General features: G+C 42.2%; 1 protein-coding gene across 1 annotated transcript in view; it reads left to right on the top strand.

Moving 5' to 3' along the window:
• The window catches only part of CD79B (CD79b molecule), a 46,075-nt gene that overhangs the window by 20,448 nt on the left and 3,058 nt on the right, over positions 1–22,569 (top strand). The window contains exons 2-5 of the mRNA XM_077252703.1: positions 1,448–1,489; positions 10,510–10,800; positions 14,744–14,862; positions 20,918–20,959. Coding sequence (XP_077108818.1) covers positions 1,448–1,489; positions 10,510–10,800; positions 14,744–14,862; positions 20,918–20,959 — 494 coding nt within the window. The remainder of the gene's footprint in view (positions 1–1,447; positions 1,490–10,509; positions 10,801–14,743; positions 14,863–20,917; positions 20,960–22,569) is intronic.

Raw genomic sequence — 22,569 nt, 5'->3', positions numbered from 1 at the left:
GGGTTGGACCCCCTTTTGCCTTCAGAACTGCCTCAATTCTTCGTGGCATAGATTCAACAAGGTGCTGGAAGCATTCCTCAGAGATTTTGGTCCATATTGACATGATGGCATCACACAGTTGCCGCAGATTTGTCGGCTGCACATCCCAAAGATGCTCCATACAAGGCAGGATGGATCCATGCTTTCATGTTGTTTACACCAAATTCTGACCCTACCATCCGAATGTCGCAGCAGAAATCGAGACTCATCAGACCAAGCAACATTTTTCCAATCTTCTACTGTCCAATTTCGATGAGCTTGTACAAATTGTAGCCTCAGTTTCCTGTTCTTAGCTGAAAGGAGTGGTACCCGGTGTGGTCTTCTGCTGCTGTAGCCCATCTCTCTCAAAGTTCGACGCACTGTGCGTTCAGAGATGCTCTTAGGCCTACCTTGGTTGTAACGGGTGGCGATTTGAGTCACTGTTGCCTTTCTATCAGCTCGAACCAGTCTGCCCATTCTCCTCTGACCTCTGGCATCAACAAGGCATTTCCGCCCACAGAACTGCCGCTCACTGGATTTTTTTTCTTTTTCGGACCATTCTCTGTAAACCCTAGAGATGGTTGTGCGTGAAAATCCCAGTAGATCAGCAGTTTCTGAAATACTCAGACCAGCCCTTCTGGCACCAACAACCATGCCACGTTCAAAGGCACTCAAATCACCTTTCTTCCCCATACTAATGCTCGGTTTGAACTGCAGGAGATTGTCTTGACCATGTCTACATGCCTAAATGCACTGAGTTGCCGCCATGTGATTGGCTGATTAGAGATTAAGTGTTAACAAGAAGTTGGACAGGTGTACCTAATAAAGTGGCCGGTGAGTGTATATATACACTGCTCAAAAAAATAAATATATATGTTTCATGCTGACAAGAAATAATAGTTTGTAAAAGCAGATATCATAATGCAATATTTGAAATAAATCTTAATGAGACTCCAGTCGGGGACTGGAGTGACATCTCTGGCATAAGACATTCTCGATTAATTTGCAAAATGCATGCAGCCACTCCCCACTCAACTCCGGAGGTTCATGGAGACCACAACACTGAGTCCTGTGGCTGGTCTGGACATAGCGTTTTAAAGTGTGAAACCAGCCTAACACAGGTTTGGGGGGGGGGGGGTTGGCTCTCAGTTGTGTATGGTGACTTTTTGACAAAGCCTTCTGGGAGAGAGTTTGTGAACTGTAACACAAATATCCTAGAAGTCATATTGAATATGATTTTTGTGTGCAGTCAGGGGTGTAAGTGTCAATGAGCCCTTAAGTGTAAGTGAACCCTTATTTTTGTGGCTCCTCAGCTAGCAGTTCAGGGGGGAAAGTAATCTAGTAGTTCTTTGTCCTAAAATTCAAACTTAGGATCACACTAACATAATAAATGTGACTCTCATCCTAAGTTTCTTTTTTATATTTGCAGATCAGGGATGTTGTGCAAGGAGTAACAGTTCTGAAGAATCAGGTACATCCTTTTTTTTTCTTTATGAATTGGGAAGCACTGTCTGTCACATGGGGGACCTCACTGCAATGGAGCTATAATGAACCAATATACAATAGGTTCCCAAGTGACCATATGGTGGCTGCAAGAACAGTATCATTTAAGCAGTACTCAGAATGGTTTTATTATAAGCCCATATATTACTAATCATTAACGTGTGTAATGTGTGTAATAAGTGTATTCAAATGCGCCTGCTCCTCAACCTCAGATCTCTCCTACTAAAACATAAAACAGGCCGACCACTCTTCTTCTCCCACCTGCTCTCCCTCTCTCTGCTTCTCCTCCCTGCTGGCAACATATCTCACAATCCTGGCCCTCCACAGCTGATACTTTCCATTAATTCCCCCTCCTATCGCTCCCAATGTAATATGAACTACTGATATCTCTCCAACGTGAAACCTGTGGCCCTGACGCCCCCCCTCACCATATGCAACAAGCTTCATGTGATTCATAACCTCCTTACCTCTCACAATTTTTCCTTCCTGGGCCACACCGAAACATGTCTGACACCCTCCGAAACCACTTCCCCGACTGCGCTTTGTTACGGTGGCCTCCACTTCACCCACACTCCTCAGCCTGGTAACAGACATGGTGAAGGAATGGATCTTCTCCTTTCTACCATCTACACCTTTAACCCAATCCGACCTCTACCCTCCCTTATCCACCCTTCTTTTGAAGGGAAATCTGTCCATATCTACTCTCCCTCCAACTTTCAAGTGGCCTCATATACTGACCTCTGGGCCCGGTCACTGCCTTTCTTGACCAATTGACCCGGCTTCTTCACTTTATCTCTGCTGACGTTCCCACCATCATCATGGGTGACTTTACCATCCCTACTGACACCATTCAGTCAGCAGCCTCCAAAGTCCTATCGCTAACATCATCTTTTGGATTTTCTCAGTGGTCCTCCTCAGCAACTCACACAGACGGACAAATATTAGACCTTATCTTCACCTGTCTCTGCTCCCTGTCTAACTTCACATTCTGCCCTATCTGACCTCCATCTACTCACTTTCTCATCCCTGTATTCCTCACCTGTCACCCATGTCCAGCAATTAGCATACCCCTGCAGAAATCTAGCACATCTAGACACTCACACACTCTCTAACTCTATTCTACCACTGGCATCTATATAATCACTCCACGACACAGTGCCACTGCTTTCTACAATGCCACTCTTGCATCAGCTATTGATTCACTTGCTCATGTCATGCATGGCAGAGTGCAATGATGTAATAGACAACCCTGGCACAATAACCTCATTAAAAAGCTTCAGTAAGCATCCAGGGTTGCGGAGAGTCATTGGACGAAAACACATTCACAAGATGACTTCACTGCTTTCAAACAAGCACCACTCACAATCAAATCAGCCCTACCTCTGCTAAACAGGCCTACTTCACAACCCTTGTATCTTCCTTATCCTACAACCCAAAACAGTTATTAAAAATTCTTAACTCCCTCTTCCACCCACCACTGGCCCCTCTGACCTCCCTCATCTCTGCTGAGGACTTTGCCGCACACTTCAAAAGTAAGATCAACCAAACAAGATTAGTCTTTAATGTTCAACCTCCACAAACCCTTTGTATACCAGACCAATGCCCTTCCCACATAATCTCCCTCTTCAACACCACTGAAGAGCTTACTCATCTCCTCTCCAAATTATACCTCACCCCTTGTGCACTTGACCCCATCCCATCCCACCACCTCTCCATCCTCACTACCACAATCATTCCCTCCCTAACCCATCTTTTCAACCTATCACTAACTTCTGATACCTGGTTTTCTGCTTTCAAACAACCACATCTATCCTCAAAAAGCCATTCATCGACCTAACTGCTATGTCCAGCAATTGCCATATATCGCTGCTCCCATTCGCTTCCAAACTCCTTGAGCAGCGCGTCCACTCCGGACTTTCCTCCCACCTCTCATCTAACTCGCTTTTTGACAACCTACAATCTGGCTTCCATGCCCATCATTCCACTGAAACTACCCCGACCAAAATTACTAATGACTTACAGACAAAGCTAACAGACAATTCTCTATACTTCTCCTTCTAGACCTGTCCTCTGCCTTCAACACAGTTGACCACTGCCTTCTACTATAGATTCTCTCTACACGTCAAAGACCTTGCCCTATCTTGGATCTCCTCATACCTCACAAACTGCACATTTAACATCTCCCACACTACCTCCTCATCCCATTCTCTCTGTTGGAGTTCTTCAAGGCTCTGTCCTAGGACCCTTACTCTTTTTTATCTGTACCCTTCGTCTAGGACAACTAATAAAATCACATGGCTTCCGGTATCACCTATACACTGATGACACTCAGATCTACCTTTCTGGCCAGATGTCACCTCTATGTTGTCCAGAATCCTGGGGTGTCTATCAGCCATATCCTACTTCTTCTCCTCTTGCTTCCTCAAGCTCAATGAGGACAAATCTGAACTCATTATCTTTTCTCCATCTCATATATCTTCTCTACTTGATCTATCTATCACAATAAATTACATATGCAAATTGCCTCTTCTGAGAAAGAGGACTTTACTCTATAGCGCCACCTATTGGAAGTAGCGATCCTACAAGTCACAATCAACCCTTTAACGAGTCGTGCAATATGACTTAGGATAAAAGCCAAATCAGTATCTCAATTCGCAGACACGGTGTTTCGGGCTATTGGCCCTCGTCAGTGCGAAGCATGAGAACTGATTTGGCTAGGTGAGAGGCTCTGGAGTGGGGTCTAAGGGGTAACGTTTCTCCTTATGGAGAGTGACATACCATCTCTGGCTTGTCAAGGTAAGGAGGCTTATTCGCCGTGCAATGCTCCTCTGGGAATTTAAATATGCAAATTGCCTCTTCTGAGAAAAATATAAATTACATCACGCTTTCCACTGTAGGGGAAATCCTCTGCTTCGGAGTATGGGTACTGTCACACTAAACGATTTACCAACGATCACGACCAGCGATACGACCTGGCCGTGATCGTTGGTAAGTGGTTGTGTGGTCGCTGGGGAGCTGTCACACAGTCAGCTCTCCAGCGACCAACGATGCCGAAGGCCCCGGGTAACCAGGGTAAACATCGGGTTATTAAGCGCAGGGCCGCGCTTAGTAACCCGATGTTTACCGTGGTTACCAGCGTAAAAGTAAAAAAAAAAAAACAGTACATACTTACATTCCGGTGTCTGTCCCCCGGCGTTCTGCTTCTCTCCACTATGTCTGTGCCAGCCGGAAAGCACGCTTTCCGGCTGGCCGGCGCTCACAGTGCAGAGAAGCAGAACGCCGGGGGACAGACACCGGAATGTAAGTATGTACTGTGTTTTTTTTTTTTTACTTTTACGCTGGTAACCACGGTAAACATCGGGTTACTAAGCGCGGCCCTGCGCTTAGTAACCCGATGTTTACCCTGGTTACAAGCGAACGCATCGCTGGATCGCTGTCACACACAACGATCCAGCGATGACAGCGGGAGATCCAGTGACGAAAGAAAGTTCCAAACGATCTGCTACGACGTACGATTCTCAGCGGGGTCCCTGATCGCTGCTGCGTGTCAGACACAGCGATATCGTATGGATATCGCTGGAACGTCACGGATCGTACCGTCGTAGCGATCAAAGTACCAATGTGTGACAGTACCCTACGTCTTGACTCTGCCCTTGAAACCGCACATCCAAGCTCTCTCCACCTCCTGTCTCCTGTTTTTTCTGGTGTCCCCTGTAAACTAACCAGTAAAGGCTAAGCAAACAGTTGTGAGCTATTATTAATAGCCTGGGAGCCCGTAAGGCTATTGGCTCTTTCCCAGGTTATTAATATCAGCTCCCAGCAGTTGGCTTTCCCTCTGCTGCTTATGAAAATTAAGCAGGACCCCACGTTTTTTTTAAATATATTTATTTATACACAACACAATGTGCAAACAAGGTGCTGAATAAAACTCCCATCAGCGTCACCTGGTCATGTTGATCTCAGGGAGACCAGGCGACAATGATGGAAGCTGCCTTCAGCACCCGGCGCCTGGGAACAGCGCGAACTGTACGTTTTTTTCCAAAAATGGACATGTGAAGGGGGCCTAAAAAAGAAAAAGGCCCCATCTTGAGACAATTTAACAACCAAATAGGCATGTCTAAGGCTGTTGGCGTACGTTAAGAAAATCGCGATCGGTCCGAGCTTTGAGGTCAGTATGTGGATCATGAAACATGGATGTCTGAATTCATCCATAAGATAGTTTCACACGTTTTTTCACAGTTAGAGAACTGACTTTGATGCATGGATTCGCCTTATCTTATGCTGTAAACTCAACAGCCTCATAGGCACATATGAGGTTATCTACTTCAAGTCAGGAAACCAACGGCTGATCTGTGTATCGCAGTCCGACCGCAAAACCAGAATGTGTGAAACCAGCCTTAGACTGCAATCAAATGTGGAGCATATATTCTTTCCTTTTTTTGTAACTACCCTTGGCTTAAAACATAAAGCACAATCTTCATGTGTAAATTTGAAATTGAGGCTTTAATTTTAATGAAAGGCAAGGAGCAAACATGTTATTGTATATTTTCCAAGTCTCTCTCAAGAGAATAGTCATTTGAATGAAGAAGTTTCCACAGAGTTATTTTAAAGACTGGATTATATTTTGCTAAAATGGAAAAACAACGTGCTATGTCTACGATGAACATTTCTTATACATATTTTAGTCAATGGTGTCACCCATATCTGTCTACAACCATGATTTCAAAAGAATTGGGACACTTTTTGTAACATGTAAAGAAAATAAGAATGCAATGATTTGGAAATCTATAACCGCCATATTTTATTCACAATAGAAGTGAACAAAGGTCAGATGTTGAACATTAGACATTTTTCCATTTCATTTGAAAAAAATTAATTAATTTAGAAGTTAATGGCAGCAACATATCTCAAAACAGTTAGGACAGGGCCTTGTCCACCATTGTAAACATCTGGGAAGTCAGACCAATTGCTGGAGTTTTGGGAGAGGAATGTGCTCCCATTCTTGTCTGTTGTAGGATTTTGTGTCCAGGCTAGGGTTGTCAACTGTCCAGAAATTCCAGTACAGTCTGTAAATATAGGACACTTTTTTGCTCAGTAAACAAAAATTCTAATTTTTTTGAAGATGAAGAAATTTGTACAGATTATTTTTGCTGTAATTATCATCGTACTACAGTTTCTAGCGGAGGCAGCTAATGTCTCCACATCAGAGTCATCAGCTGTAGACCTTTATCACTTATAGTCATAATGATTTGTTCTGGTTGTCCAATGTATCCGTAAAACATATTGTTTGTCTGTTAGTTTTCGATTATCTGTCTAGAAAAAAATAAAACATCAAGTTGGAAACTCTGGTCCTTGGCTGCATTTTTTATTTTATAATAGGCCAAATGTTTTATATTTGTGAAATGTCTGGAATGCAGGCGATGGCTCATTACCAAAACTCTTCTTCTATGAATCCATGCTGTTGTGATGGATGCAGTATGGGTACGTAGTATTGTCTTGCTGAAATATGCGATTCCTTCCCTGAAATAGACATTGTCTGGATGGGAGCATATGTTGTTCTAAAACCACTATCTCATGCTCAGTATTGATTTTGCCTTTCAAGATGTATACCCGAGGTGCAGGATTTTGAACTATGCTGATAACAAGCTGGATGGTCCTTCTCCTATTAACTACTTAATACGTCTTTTAACAGCGGCAGTTAAGGGTACTTATTCCTCAGCACTGCCTTTTAACGGCCCTGAGAAGTAAGGTTATAGCACCCCCAGCTTTGGAAAATCTCCGGAATCTCGACTACCGGGGGTAGCTGAGACCCCGGAGAACATGATTCGGGTCTTTTTTTTTCATTTATTTTTTTAAAGGCAGATTTCCCATTCATTTCTCTCTCCTCTGATATGATCTAGCATATCAGAGGAGAGAGAAATGGGGTCCCCCGAGACCCCCCCCCCCCCACGGTACCTTCACCTTCCCCGGTCCCTCCGGATCTGTCCCCTGGCCCTCCACGTCATCTTCCCAGAAGATGATGGCAGGCGCAGTGCGCTCACTGAGATCTGCCGGTCGGCAACAATAGGACATTTTTCCTATTGATTCATTTTGATCACTGTGATAGGATCTATCACAGTGATCAAAATAAAAAAAATAGTAAATTAAAACCCCCTTAGTTAAGTAAAAATAATAAAATAAAAAAATGTTGTTTTTTTTCCATTTTTCCATTAGGGTTAGGGTTGGGGCTAGGATTAGGGTTGGGCTGGGGTTAGAGCTATTGTTAAGGTTGGGCTAGGGTTAGAGTTGGGGTTAGAGATAGGGTTAGGGTTGGGCTATGGTTAGGGTTGTGTTGGGGTTACGGTTGTATTTGGGTTAGGGTTATGGTTGTAGTTAGTGCTGGGGTTACGGTTGTGATGTTGGGGTTAGGGTTGTGTTAGGATATGGTTGTGTTGTCGTTACGATTGTGTCGGGGTTATGGTTGGGGTTAGGGTGGTGTTGGAGTTGGGATTGGTATTAGGGTTGGGATTAGGGTCAGGGGTAGGGCTGTGTTAGGGTTGGAGTTAGAATTGGGTGGTTTTCACTGTTTAGGTACATCAAGGGGTCTCCAAACGCGACATGGCGCCCCCCCATTGATTCCAGCCAATTTTGTGTTCAAAAAGTCAAACGATGCTCTGGCCCTTCTGAGCCCTGCCATGCGCCCAAAAAGTGGCTTTCCCCCACATACGAGGTATCAGTGTACTCTGGAGAAATTGCACAATAAATGTTGTGGTCCAGTTTCTCCTGGTACCCTTGTGAAAATAAAAAAGTTTGGGTCCACAGTAAATTTTTTGTGAAAAAAGTAAAATGTTCATTTTTTCCTTCCACATTGCTTTAGTTCTTGTGAAGCACCTGAAGGGTTAATAAACTTCTTGAATGTAGTTTTGATCACCTTGAGGGTATGTGCACATGTTCAGGATTTCTTGCAGAAATTTCCTGACAAAAAAACGGACATTTCTGCCAGAAATCTGCATGTTTTTTCGTGTTTTTGACGCTTTTTTTGCGCGTTTTTGATGCGTTTTTTGTGCGTTTCTTCCCAATGCATTAAATAGCGGGAAAAACGCAAAAAATCCGCAAAATTAATGAACATGCTGCTTTTTTTACCGCGATGCGTTTTTTTCGCACCATGTGCACAAAAATTGCAGAATGCATTCTAAATGATAGGATGCATATGTATGCGTTTTTTATGCGTTTTTATCGCGAAAAATCCTGAATGTGTGCACATACCCTGAGAGGTGCAGTTTTTAGAATGGTGTCACTTTTGGGTATTTTCTGTCATATTGAACCCCACAAAGTCACTTCAAATGTGGGGTGATCCCTATAAAAAATTTTTTTTAATAAATTTTGGTGGAAAAATGAGAAATCTCTGGTGCAAAATGTTATTTATTAACTATTTTGTGAAACACCACAGTCTGATTTAAGGGCACAAAAATTAAGTTTGAAAATTGCAGTATTTTCTAAATTTTTTGCAAATTTCCATTTTCTTCATAAATAAATGCAATTCATATTGAATACATTTTACCACTAACATGAAGTACAATATGTCATGGAAAAATAATCTTAGAATCCGTGGGATACGTTGAAGCGTTCCAGAGCTGTAACCTCATGAAATGAGTGGTCAGAATTGTTAAAATTGGCTTGGTCATTAAGAACAAAATTGGCTCTGTCACTAAGGGGTTAAGTCTGCAGGACACGGCGTCTGTGCTTTCCATAAAGAATTTCACATTTCGATTCATCTGAACACAGGACAATTTTTTATTTTGCCTCAGTCCATTTTAAATGATATTTGCCCCAGAGAAGACGGCAGTGTTTTTGGATTGTGTTGATGTATGGCTTCTTCTTTGCATGACAGAGCTGTAACTTGCATTCATGGATTGCATGGAGTACTGTGTTCATATACAATGATTTCTAGAAGTATTCCTGAACCCATGCAGTTATTTGCACAAACAAATCATGCTTGTTTTAAATGTAGTGTTTCCTGAGAGCCTGCAGATAATGAACAGCCAACGTCGGCCATCGTCTTTGTACCTTGTGCGCAGGGATTTCTCCAGAATCTAAGAAAGTTTTGATATTATGTACTGTACATGGTGGCAGAAGGTAGGCAAAGTCTTTGCAATTTTACATTGAGGAACATTTTTCTAAAAGTTGTTCACAGATTTGTGACCCTTTGACCATCTTTGCTTCTGAGAGACTCTGCCTCTCTAACCTGCTCTTCTTATAGTCATTTGACTTACTTGATGATTGACCCTACAGCTGTTTTCATTAGTACCACTTACTTTTACAGCCTTTTGCTAACCCTGTTCAAACTTTTTTGAGATGTGTTGTTGTCATCAGTTTCTAAATGAGTTTAAAATTCTCCAAATATAATTTATTATTTCCTTCAAAGGAATCTGTCAGTAGGAGCAACCTTCCTAAACTGTCTATATGGGCAGGCAGGTCATGGAAAATAGAAGAAAATGATTCCTTGATATCTGTGATCTTATGTCTGATACCAGAGATATCCAAGTTTTTCTTAGCATATAAATGAGCTGCTAGGATCTATGGGCCAGGCATAGATCTCCCCGGGAATCAGTCTCCAGAACTTATTTTTAATGAAAGGGGCGTTACTAGTGTGAGACATGTAATGACTGACAGTCTGCTCGCTTGATCTATGTGTCTCACACTGGTAACACCCCATTTCATTTAACATAATCTCTGGAGGCAGATTCTCAGGGAGATCTGTGTCCGGCTCATAGATCTTAACAGCTCATTTACATATTAAGAAAAAAGTGGATTTCTCAGGTATAAATCATCAAATCAGAGATATCAAGGTATCATATTATTCAGCTTCCTATGACTTACATGTACATATAGATGGCTGAGGAGGGTTAATCCTATTGACAGATGCCCTTTAATACAATGCGCATTTTTAGGGGACACATGACAGGTAGCAGCCAGGTTGCTCAGTGGTTTTGTACTTTGCTGTTCTAGGGATGGTGATGCAGTCTCCTCGCTTCTTCGCTGTGAAAAAAGGCCGGACTGTCAATATACAATGTGGATGTGCGTTGACACGCGATGCAACCTGCACTGTCTCCTGGTATCGTGGACATCAAAATGGCTCCCTAATCAGCTATGTAGAACCAGATCCTCACATTATATTTAAAGACAACTATTTGATCATAAAAAATGTGCAAAGAAAAGACAGCGGAGTCTACTTCTGTAAATACAATACAAGTCGCGAGATAAAGCAGCCACGCTGTGGGACGGAGCTGATGATAGTGGGTAAGTCTGGAGTATGAATGTAATCAGTGTTCTGTGGGCAATATTGTATACTGAAACTACTGGGTACAATTCTGATATATTACCTATACTAGCAGTCAGCAGCACTGTGAATACAGCTCTGGAGTATAATATAACATTTAGCTCAGAGTCAGTACAGAATTAAAAGTGGAATACATATACAGTAACTCTACCAGCAGAATAGTGAGTGCAGCTTTAGAGTATAAGTCAGTATCAGTACAGGATAAGTCATGTAACGTATGTACACAGTGATTCCATTAGCAGAATAGTGAGTGCAGCTCTGGAGTATAATACAGGAGGTAACTCAGTATCAGTACAGAATAAGTCATGTATGTACACAGTGACTCCACCAGCAGAATAGTGAGTGCAGCTCTGGAGTATAATACAATATGTAACTCAGGATCAGTACAGGATAAGTAATGTAATGTATGTACACAGTGACTCCACCAGCAGAATAGTGAGTGCAGCTCTGGAATATAATACAGGAGGTAACTCAGGTTCAGTACAGAATAAGTAATGTAATGTATGTACAGTGACTCTACCAGCAGAATAGTGAGTGCAGCTCTGGAGTATAATACAGGATGTAACTCAGTATCAATACAGAATAAGTCATGTATGTACACAGTGACTCCACCAGCAGAATAGTGAGTGCAGCTCTGGAGTATAATACAGGAGGTAACTCAGGTTCAGTACAGAATAAGTAATGTAATGCATGTACACAGTGACTCTACCAGCAGAATAGTGAGTGCAGCTCTGGAGTATAATACAGGATGTTACTCAGTATCAGTACAGAATAAGTCATGTATGTACACAGTGACTCCACCAGCAGAATAGTGAGTGCAGCTCTGGAGTATAATACAGGAGGTAACTCAGGTTCAGTACAGAATAAGTAATGTAATGCATGTACACAGTGACTCTACCAGCAGAATAGTGAGTGCAGCTCTGGAGTATAATACAGGATGTAACTCAGGATCAGTACAGAATAAGTCATGTACAGTATGTACACAGTGACTCCACCAGCAGAATAGTGAATATAAGGCCTCTTTCACACTTCCGTCTTTCATCTTCCGTCACAATCCGTCGAGTGTTGAGAAAACAGGACACTGCAAATTTTTCTTCAGGATCCTGGTTTCTGCACGTCGGAAAATCGCTCAGCGACGCATCCTGACTGTGGAAAACAGGGATCCAGCGATGTATCACGTTTTTGTTTTCTGAGCATTCCCCGAAGGATTTTCTAGTCTCGGTAGAATTCTCTCTCTCTTTCTCTCCCTCCCTCCAGAATTTTATACCTTAAAATTCAGGATGGAACTCGTTGGACGCATCCGTCATGACACTGGATGCGTTACACACGTTTCTCCCTATTTTCACAACATCCGTCGGTACGTCACTTCACTGCATTAGGACATACCCGGAATGACGGAAGTGTGAAAGAGGCCTAATAAGTCAGGATCAGTGCATAATTAATGTACTGTACGTATATACCAGAAAAATAGTGAGTAGAGCTTCGAAGTTTAATACAGATATAATTCAAGATTAATGTAAGAAGAAATTATTTAATATATCTACACAATACCAGCAGAATAATGAGCGCAACTCTGAACGTTAATAAAGGCTGTGATTAAGGATCAATACAAAATTAGCTCGGTAATGTATAATGTATGTATATAGTGATCCTACCAACAGAATAGTGAATGCAGCTCTGAAGAATAATAAAGGCTGTATTCAGGATGAGTGCAAGACAAGTAACGTAATGTCCAATGTATGTACACAGTGATTCCTCCAGTATAGGACAGCAGCACTGAAGCATAATAAAGGCTGTAGTTCAGGCTCAGTACAAGTATCTTTTTATAGATTAATTCTATAGGATTACAAAAGTAAAGTGCTATATATCAGTGTATTATATTCATACCGCCACTACTGTCTATCTATACCATAGATGTGATGAACACACACATTATAAACTGACACATCAGGGCGGCTTCCTGTTTGTCACAGCAGTCATACAAAGTCAAAAAACACCTAATCTATATTTTAACCATTTATATTGTGTGGGCAAGATTTGGTTTCAACATATTCTGCACCTACTGTATATATACTCAGTGTTACAATTTCAATACCGAGGAAATGTGTGTGTCTATAGATATATAATTATTGAAGTTGCAATACAAAGAAGTCATGGAATTATGGAAATCATAGTGTCGATAGACATGTTAATGATATGCAAATGATTAAAAGGACAAAACAAAATTTTAAAAACATTTCGATTTATTCAGTATTTGGTGTGGGTGCCACATTTAGAAATCTCAACACTTACACGCCTTGGCAGCTATTAATAAGATTATTAATGGTTGTCTGAGGAATGTTTTGCACCACTGAATGCTCTTGGGTAAATCATCAAGATCCGCTGCTGGCAGCTTCCTTTGCAATTGCCAACCAGTGACGTCCCAGATGTGCTCAATAGAAGAGACGTCCGGACATGCTGCAGACCTTGTTAGCATGTTTAGGCCACGGCCAACATTTAGGCCACACAGGCTGCTCACAGTAGCAAAAAGAACATGCAGCTTGGTGTTGTCATGTTGAAAAACAGCTCCTGGGACACTCTGTAGAAATGCATGTATACATACACAAGCGAGGTACAGAATACACATTCCTCCTGCAGTGGTCATTACAGGAAAATGTAGTAAGTATTTTTTATTTAATAAAAGACCTACAGGAAAATGTAGTATTATACGAGACTCATTAGAAAGAAAGGAAGCCATATAGTACATGGTTGGGTTATTCAGAGAGATAGCTGCTTTTTTTCAGCAGCTGTGCACTTTGGCTATTAGAATAGGGGCCCAAGCAGAAGACTTCACACCCACCATGACAACCCCTTTAAGTATGCATCAACTTGCTCCTTCAGTTGAGACATGTCAGCGCATAAGCACTGAAGAAAACAGAGCTTCCATTAACAGCTCATGTATCAGACATTCTCCAAACCAAAAGAAGAAGGAGCATAGTATCTGATAATAAGGAAACATTTTATAAAACTTCACTGAAGCTTTTGTTTTAAGGTTGCTGGGGGTCCCAAAACATAGATTTTTGCACTATGTACTGGCAAAGGACACAACGCGTGGTGGTTTGGGAAACTGCCCTCCAAATGTTCAGCTACTTTTTGCAGGGTTGTCCATCTGCCTCGAAATCATCAGTGTTGGTGAAAACGTCACTTCAAGGTCTAGCGGTTTCTTAATTTAATCTGAAACTACTCCGTTCAGTCTCTTAGTAGGAGGTTGTAGGTGGGTAAATAAGGCACATGATAGAGTCGGCTCTGTACTCTGCAAGAAAACCTACAAATCGCCTAAGTTTTCCTTGCCCCAGATGTGGCTCCAAATGTAATAGAGCTTCTTCACCAAATATGAAAACACAAGTATCCTTCTTCACTGTACAGATCATCTTTAACTTACAGATGTAAAAAGGTGTCTGCTTCTGATTCAGAAACAGCGCCACTCTTAGACGTGGGCAGTGTCTGGAATTGCAGCTCAACCGGATTCATTCATATATCATAAATGAAGAGAATAAGGGAATTTCACATGATGCACTGTGCTAAGATCAATGATTTGTGGATCCACGATCAGTGCCTTCCCTCTAGACCAGCCATCCACAACCAGTAGGAGACTTCTCAGCCAGAACCTCTGTGGCCCCATCTAGAAGGCACTGCATCCCTTGCTTCTCCACAGATGCCCACAATGCTACTACTTTGTATGGAGTGGGTCTGCCCCGATGTAGTGTCAATGGACTGTCCTGGGAACTTATGGTATTGGCTTTGTGGCCATCTCACACCGCAACATGACGTACCTGTTATCAGGATGACAGAACAGCAGGAAAGGAAGCCAGGATATGGCAAAGTTACAGACTAAACATTAAAATGAAGATTCTCTATTTTCAGGTTGCGGTAAACCAGATACTACAAAGACAAGAAATACAATGAAAGATGCAATCATAGTGATTCAGACAATCCTTATTGGGCTCTTTGTAGTGGTGCCTATCACACTGCTACGAGAAATGGTAAGTAATGTGGATAATCATATATGAATAGTCACTCATTTCAACAAACTTTTCACCAATTAATATTATAGGCGAATATAAGAACATTTCTAATGTAATTTATCAGAGAATTCTGCTTCTTTCTCTACTTATGAGCCTGATAATGTCTGTAAAACGCTGCGGAATATGTTAGCGCTATATAAAAATAAAGATTATTATTATTATTTTCCCTTCAACTCTGCCAAACCATACTGCAATCACAGTGAGGTGTCAGGTGACATCTCCTATGATACTCAATGGAGAATTGAGTGAGGAGCACTAAGCATAATGAGAGGCAGTCAAATTATTCTGCAGCTTCTAGCAGATTTGCTGGATTCACAGCCACACAGCTCAATACTGTTGCATAATATCCTCCTTGCTGCTGTTTTGGTTTCTGTGTGGCACAAAGAAAGAAGAAAATTAATCTATCATGTTTGTGTGTATGAGAGATCATAGCAGGTAGTCTCTACCCACTAGCTTAGGGACAACTAAGAGAAAACTGATAAAAAGTGCAGGATACACATCATGACCAGAAATACTGTTATTCCTCATGTACTCACATGACCGTTTATTTTAAAAAAACACGTGAAACAATAGGTACATTAAAAATCAATATCCCGTAGGAATACTAATGGATGCAGTATATATTTTAGGCTCGGTACTGTGACCACAACACATGGACACTACTTAATTCTACTTCACAATGAACCTCTATGGCATTTTAACCCCTTCATGACCCAGCCTATTTTGACCTTAATGACCTGGCCGTTTTTTGCAATTCTGACCAGTGTCCCTTTATGAGGTAATAACTCAGGAACGCTTCAACGGATCCTAGCGATTCTGAGACTGTTTTTTTGTGATATATTGGGCTTCATGTTAGTGGTAAATTTAGGCCGATCATTTTTGCATTTATTTGTGAAAAAAATGGAAATTTGTCGAACATTTTGAAAATTTCGCAATGTTCAAATTTTGAATTTTTATTCTGATAAATGAGAGAGTTATGTGACACAAAATAGTTAATAAATAACATTTCCCACATGTCTACTTTACATCAGCACAATTTTGGAAACAAATGAACATTTAACTTTTTAGTCACAAAAATGATCTTTTAGCAACAATTTTTTTATTTTCCCAAAGGTAAAAAGAGAAACTGGACCCCAAAAGTTATTGTACAATTTGTCCTGAGTACGCCGATACCCCATATGTGGGGGGGAACCACTGTTTGGGCGCACGACAGGGCTCGGAAGGGAAGGAGCGCCATTTGACTTTTTCAATGAAAAATTGGTTCCAATCTTTAGCGGACACCATGTCGCGTTTGGAAAGCCCCTGTGTGCCTAAACATTGGAGCTCCCCCACAAGTGACCCCATTTTGGAAACTAGACCCCACAAGGAACTTATCTAGATGCATAGTGAGCACTTTGAACCCCCAGGTGCTTCACAAATTGATCCGTAAAAATGAAAACGTACTTTTTTTTTTTTCACAAAAAATTTCTTTTAGCCTCAATTTGTTCATTTCCACATGGGCAACAGGATAAAATGGATCCTAAAATGTATTGGGCAATTTCTCCTGAGTACACTGATATCTCACATGTTGAGGTAAACCACTGTTTGGGCACACGGCAGGGCTCGGAAGGGAAGGAGCGCCATTTGACTTTTTGAATGAAAAATTAGCTCCAATCGTTAGCGGACACCATGTCGCGTTTGGAGAGCCCCTGTGTGCCTAAACATTGGAGCTCCCCCACATGTGACCCCATTTTGGAAACTAGACCTCCCATGGAACTAATCTAGATGTGCGGTGACCACTTTTGCTTCACAGAAGTTTATAACGCAGAGCCGTGAAAATAAAAAATCATTTTTCTTTCCTCAAAAATTATTTTTTAGCCCTCAATTTTTTATTTTCACAAGAGTAACAGGAGAAATTGGACCCCAAAAGTTGTTGTACAGTTTGTCCTGAGTACGCTGATACCCCATATGTGTGGGGGAACCACTGTTTGGGCACACGTCGGGGCTCGGAAGGGAAGTAGTAACGTTTTGGAATGCAGACTTTTATGGAATGGTCTGCGGGAGTCACGTTGCGTTTGCGGAGCCCCTGATGTGCCTAAACAGTAGAAACCCCCCCTAAGTGACCCCATTTTGGAAACTAGACCCCCCCAAGGAACATCTAGATATGTGGTGAGCACTTTGAACCCCCAAGTGCTTCACAGAAGTTTACAACGCAGAGCCGTGAAAATAAAAAATCATTTTTCTTTCCTCAAAAATGATGTTTTAGCAAGCAATTTTTTATTTTCACAAAGATAACAGGAGAAATTGGACCCCAATAGTTGTTGCTCAGTTTGTCCTGAGTATGCTGGTACCCCACATGTGGGGGTAAACCACTGTTTGGGCGCACGTCAGGGCTCGGAAGGGAGGGAGCACCATTTGACTTTTTGAACGCAAGATTGGCTGGAATCAATGGTGGCGCCATGTTGCGTTTGGAGACCCCTGATGTGCCTAAACAGTGGAAACCCCTCAATTCTAACCCCAACACACCCCTAACCCTAATCCCAACTCTAGCCATAACCCTAATCACAACCCTAACCCCAACACACCCCTAACCACAACACTAACCCCAACACACCCCTAACCCTAATCACAACTTTAACCCCAACACACCCCTAACCACAAGCCTAATCTTAACCCAATTTCCAACCCTAACTCTAATTCCAACCCTAACCCTAAGGCTATGTGCCCACGTTGCGGATTCGTGTGAGATTTTTCCGCACCATTTTTGAAAAATCCGCAGGTAAAAGGCACTGCGTTTTACATGCGGGTTTACCTCGGATTTCCAGTGTTTTTTTGTGTGGATTTCACCTGCGGATTCTTATTTTGGAACAGGTGTAAAACGCTGCGGAATCGGCACAAAGAATTGACATGCTGCGGAAAATACAACGCAGTGTTTCTGCGCCGTATTTTCCGCACCATGGGCACAGCGGATTTGGTTTTCCATAGGTTTACATGGTACTGTAAACCTGATTGAACACTGCTATGAATCCGCAGCAGCCAATCCGCTGCGGATCCGCAGCCAAATCCGCACCGTGTGCACATAGCCTAATTCTAACCCTAGCTCTAACCCTAACCCTAACCCTAGTTCTAACCCTAACCCTAGTGGAAAAATAAAAGAAAATATATTTTCTTTATTTTATTATTGTCCCTACCTATGGGGGTGATAAAGGGGGGGGGTCATTTACTATTTTTTTTATTTTGATCACTGTGATAAAACCTATCACAGTGAACAAAATGTACCTGGAACGAATCTGCCGGCCAGCAGATTCGGCGGGCGCACTGCGCATGCGCCCGCCATTTTGGAAGATGGCGACGCCCATGGAGAAGACGGACGGACACCTGGAGGCTCGGTAAGTATGAGGGGGGGAGATCTGAGCACGGGGGGGTGGGATCGGAGCACGGGGGAGCGGACAGGAGGACAGGGGAGCGGACAGGATGACGGAGGGGAGTGGAGCATCGGACGGAGGACTGGGGAGGAGATCGGTGGCGGTGGGGGGCAGATCAGAGTTTCCAGCCATGACCGATGATATTGCAACATCGGCCATGGTTGGATTGTAATATTTCACCAGTTTTCATAGGTGAAATATTATAAATTGCTCTGATTGGCTGTTTCACTTTCAACAGCCAATCAGAGCGATCGTAGCCACGAGGGGGTGAAGCCACCCCCCTGGACTGAAGTACCACTCCCCCTGTCCCTGCAGATCGGGTGAAATTGGAGTTAACCCTTTCACCCGATCTGCAGGGACGCGATCATTCCATGACGCCACATAGGCATCACAGGTCGGATTGGCACCGACTTTCATGACGCCTACGTGGCGTCACAGGTCAGGAAGGGGTGAAGTTCTGTAAGGTGGGATGTCTAGGTGTTGATGCCATTATTTGGGTCTTAAAATGTTGTCAGAGTCCAGCCATGTGAACTTGGCCATGTGTGATATCTTAAACAGATTCCCAAGTACTTAAATTGATTAGGATAAGACATTCGTGTTTGAGTCCAACTTTCAAGACCACCCACTAATCTATACAATAAAAAGGGGGTTGTGGCACAATTCTTCATATACAGTTAGGTCCATATATATTTGGACAGACACAACATTTTTTTAATTTTGGTTATAGACATTACCACAATGAATTTTATACAAAACCATTCAGATGCAGTTGAAGTTTAGACTTTCAGCTTTCATTTGAGGGTATCCACATTAAAATTGGATGAAAGGTTTAGGAGTTTCAGCTCCTTAACATATGCCACCCTGTTTTTAAAGGGACCAAAAGTAATTGGACAATTGACTCCAAGGCTATTTCATGGACAGGTGTGGGCAATCCCTTTGTTATGTCATTCTCAATTAAGCAGATAAAAGGCCTGGAGATGATTTGAGGTGTGGTGCTTGCATTTGGAAGGTTTTGCTGTGAAGTAAACATGCGGTCAAAGGAGCTCTCCATGCAGGTGAAACAAGCCATCCTTAAGCTGCGAAAACAGAAAAAACCCATCCGAGAAATTGCTACAATATTAGGAGTGGCAAAATCTACAGTTTGGTACATCCTGAGAAAGAAAGAAAGCACTGGTGAACTCATCAATGCAAAAAGACCTGAGCGCCCACGGAAGACAACAGTGGTGGATGATCGCAGAATAATCTCCATGGTGAAGAGAAACCCCTTCACAACAGCCAACCAAGTGAACAACACTCTCCAGGAGGTAGGCGTATCAATATCCAAATCTACCATAAAGAGAAGACTGCATGAAAGTAAATACAGAGGGTTCACTGCACGGTGCAAGCCACTCATAAGCATCAAGAATAAAAAGGCTAGACTGGACTATGCTATAAAACATCTAAAAAAGCCAGCACAGTTCTGGAAGAACATTCTTTGGACAGATGAAACCAAGATCAACCTCTACCAGAATGATGGAAAGAGAAAAGTATGGTGAAGGCTTGGTACAGCTCATGATCCAAAGCATACCACATCATCTGTAAAACACGGCGGAGGCAGTGAGATGGCTTGGGCATGCATGGCTGCCAGTGGCACTGGGTCACTAGTGTTTATTGATGATGTGACACAGGACAGAAGCAGCCGAATGAATTCTGAGGTATTCAGAGCCACACTGTGTGCTCAGATCCAGCCAAATGCAGCCAAACTGATTGGTCGTCGTTTCATCCTACAGATAGACAATGACCCAAAACATGAAGCCAAAGCAACCCAGGAGTTTATTAAAGCAAAGAAGTGGAATATTCTTGAATGGCCAAGTCAGTCACCTGATCTCAACCCAATTGAGCATGCGTTTCACTTGTTAAAGACTAAACTTCAGACAGAAAGGCCCACAAACAGCAACTGAAAACCACCGCAGTGAAGGCCTGGCAGAGCATCAAAAAGGAGGAAACACAGCGACTGGTGATGTCCATGAGTTCTAGACATCAGGCAGTCATTGCCAACAAAGGGTTTTCAACCAAGTACTAAAAATGAACATTTTATTTAAAATTATTGAATCTGTCCAATTACTTCTGGTCCCTTTAAAAACAGGGTGGCACATGTTAAGGAGCTGAAACTCCTAAACCCTTCATCCAATTTTAATGTGGATACCCTCAAATGAAAGCTGAAAGTCTGAACTTCAACTGCATCTGAATTGTTTTGTTTAAAATTCATTGTGGTAATGTCTATGACCAAAATTAGAAAAATGATGTCTCTGTCCAAATATATATGGACCTAACTGTAAGTGACTGTGGTTGGTATTCCGGCTCTTCTAAGCTGCCTCCTCCTCATTTTGTTGATCGTTGTGGGTCTCGGAGAACATTACGGGATGTCCTGAAGACATGCTATCAATGGGAGAGTCCCATCTTCAAACTATGGGTAGATTAGGTAGTCAACAGAACATTATTCTCTATAGATACATTTCACTATCAGCTTTCAATCTTCTACAGATAATACTTTCTTATTAAAGCCCATGTAGAATATGTTACATAACAGGCTATAAGCGGCACTAACACTCATTTTGCTCATCTTACAGAAGAGAAAACGCAGTTTAAAGATCGAGGACCATACATATGAGGTACGTACTGCATATTAGCATATTAACACTGTACAACTGGCCATAGACAGAATCCTATTGGAGAAGGGTTGCTAGTATTGGCTACATACAGCCAGTGTCGGATGGTGGTGCTAAGGGCCCACCAGTAACCAACCCCAGAGCCCCACTATTCAGCTACATGTAAAGATGACATTATCCTCAATCACAGATTTATAAAACAATGAACTGGGTAGCTGGGTAAATGAATAAGATGCTGCCTTTGTAGTGATTCAAGTATATAGTGCCAAGTACTGCTCATAAGAGGGTGGTGGCCCACCGGAGGATTCCCCTGTTCTCCTGTCGGCCAGTCCAAGACTGTATATAGTACGTGGATAACATTCCACTTCTCTGGGCTTGTTTTGCCATCTGCTATAGGATTTTTCTCACTACCTGTCCCTTATACTACGACTCCATGTCTTACATGACATCTACTGCAAGTCAGTATAAAGCGACAGATTGCCCAAAACCATGCATTCAGTGTTTCCATATGGGATAAAACTTTGCAAGGGGTCTTACAAGTAGTGCTAAATTTCTGACCATATTGGATTTCTTTATGATGATTTGCAGGCAGTGCTTAAAGTGGTTGTCTGCTTTTGTTTTTCACTTTAACGCATGTATTTGTGACTTAATCATTTTTGCAATTGGGTGTCGTCATTGAAAATTTTGCAGCTTCTGGCTTTTACACGGTCTTTGTTGCTGTGCACATTCATATTAGATGTGGTCATAAGTCATCTTAGAGCAGGTCACAATAAGACAGATAAAAATATGTCACAAACTCAACTCACCCATCAGACAGAGCTCACTGAGAGATTCTTAGATAACTCATTCTGCGGCAAGCAATACATATTACAACCCCGAGGTAAACGGTGCAAAACGTTTGATGAATCCCAATTGCAAAAATGGCATATATGGCACGTGTGGGGCACAAACTCAATGCGCAGAGTCCAAATGAATCATGTATCGGGGATTTGCTGACACAATCAGTCCTGTGGGGTGGGAGTGCGACGTCTAGTGGAGACGTTAATGTACTGCTAGAAGGATAGAAATGTTAGAATGAGGATGCAGCCTTCAGATTTCCCCGGCAAAGCCGTCTCAGGAGTATGCAAGAGGTAATTTTCCTGAAGCGGTTTCGCCATCGTTCTTGCAGCAACCGGTGTCTTTTACTCAACACTTTTGAGTATACAGAGCGGAAGAATAAGCAAGTCACTTTTTTTAACCACTTCTGGGTTTTCCAAACGTGTAAGAGTCAAAAGACGTGACATAAAACAGAACATTTACACAGCAATGTTCATTTTATAGGGCATTTTTGCAGTACTTTTTCAGGAGGAAGCCACTTGAAAAAGCCGCTGTGTGCACAAACCCCTACACAAAGCTAATATGGGGCATTTTTACATCAATATTATGGCGTAAATGCCGATCTGACCTGAGCTAACTGCATTACAAATCGCTATTGTGCTATTAGCTCAAAGTCATTGGGATTTCCAGCCGTCATAATGGAGGCGTATAAATGTGCTCGTGTTTCACTGGCCCATATGCCAGATCCTTATAGAGCCTTGGGCCGAGGACAATAGATTTAGCATTGGTTTGTCATC

The sequence above is a fragment of the Ranitomeya variabilis genome, chromosome 4, assembly GCF_051348905.1.
Source record: "Ranitomeya variabilis isolate aRanVar5 chromosome 4, aRanVar5.hap1, whole genome shotgun sequence".
Classification (NCBI taxonomy): Eukaryota; Metazoa; Chordata; class Amphibia; order Anura; family Dendrobatidae; genus Ranitomeya; species Ranitomeya variabilis.
Note: the sequence above shows the minus strand (reverse complement) of the source record. Positions and strands in the feature narration are given on the sequence as shown.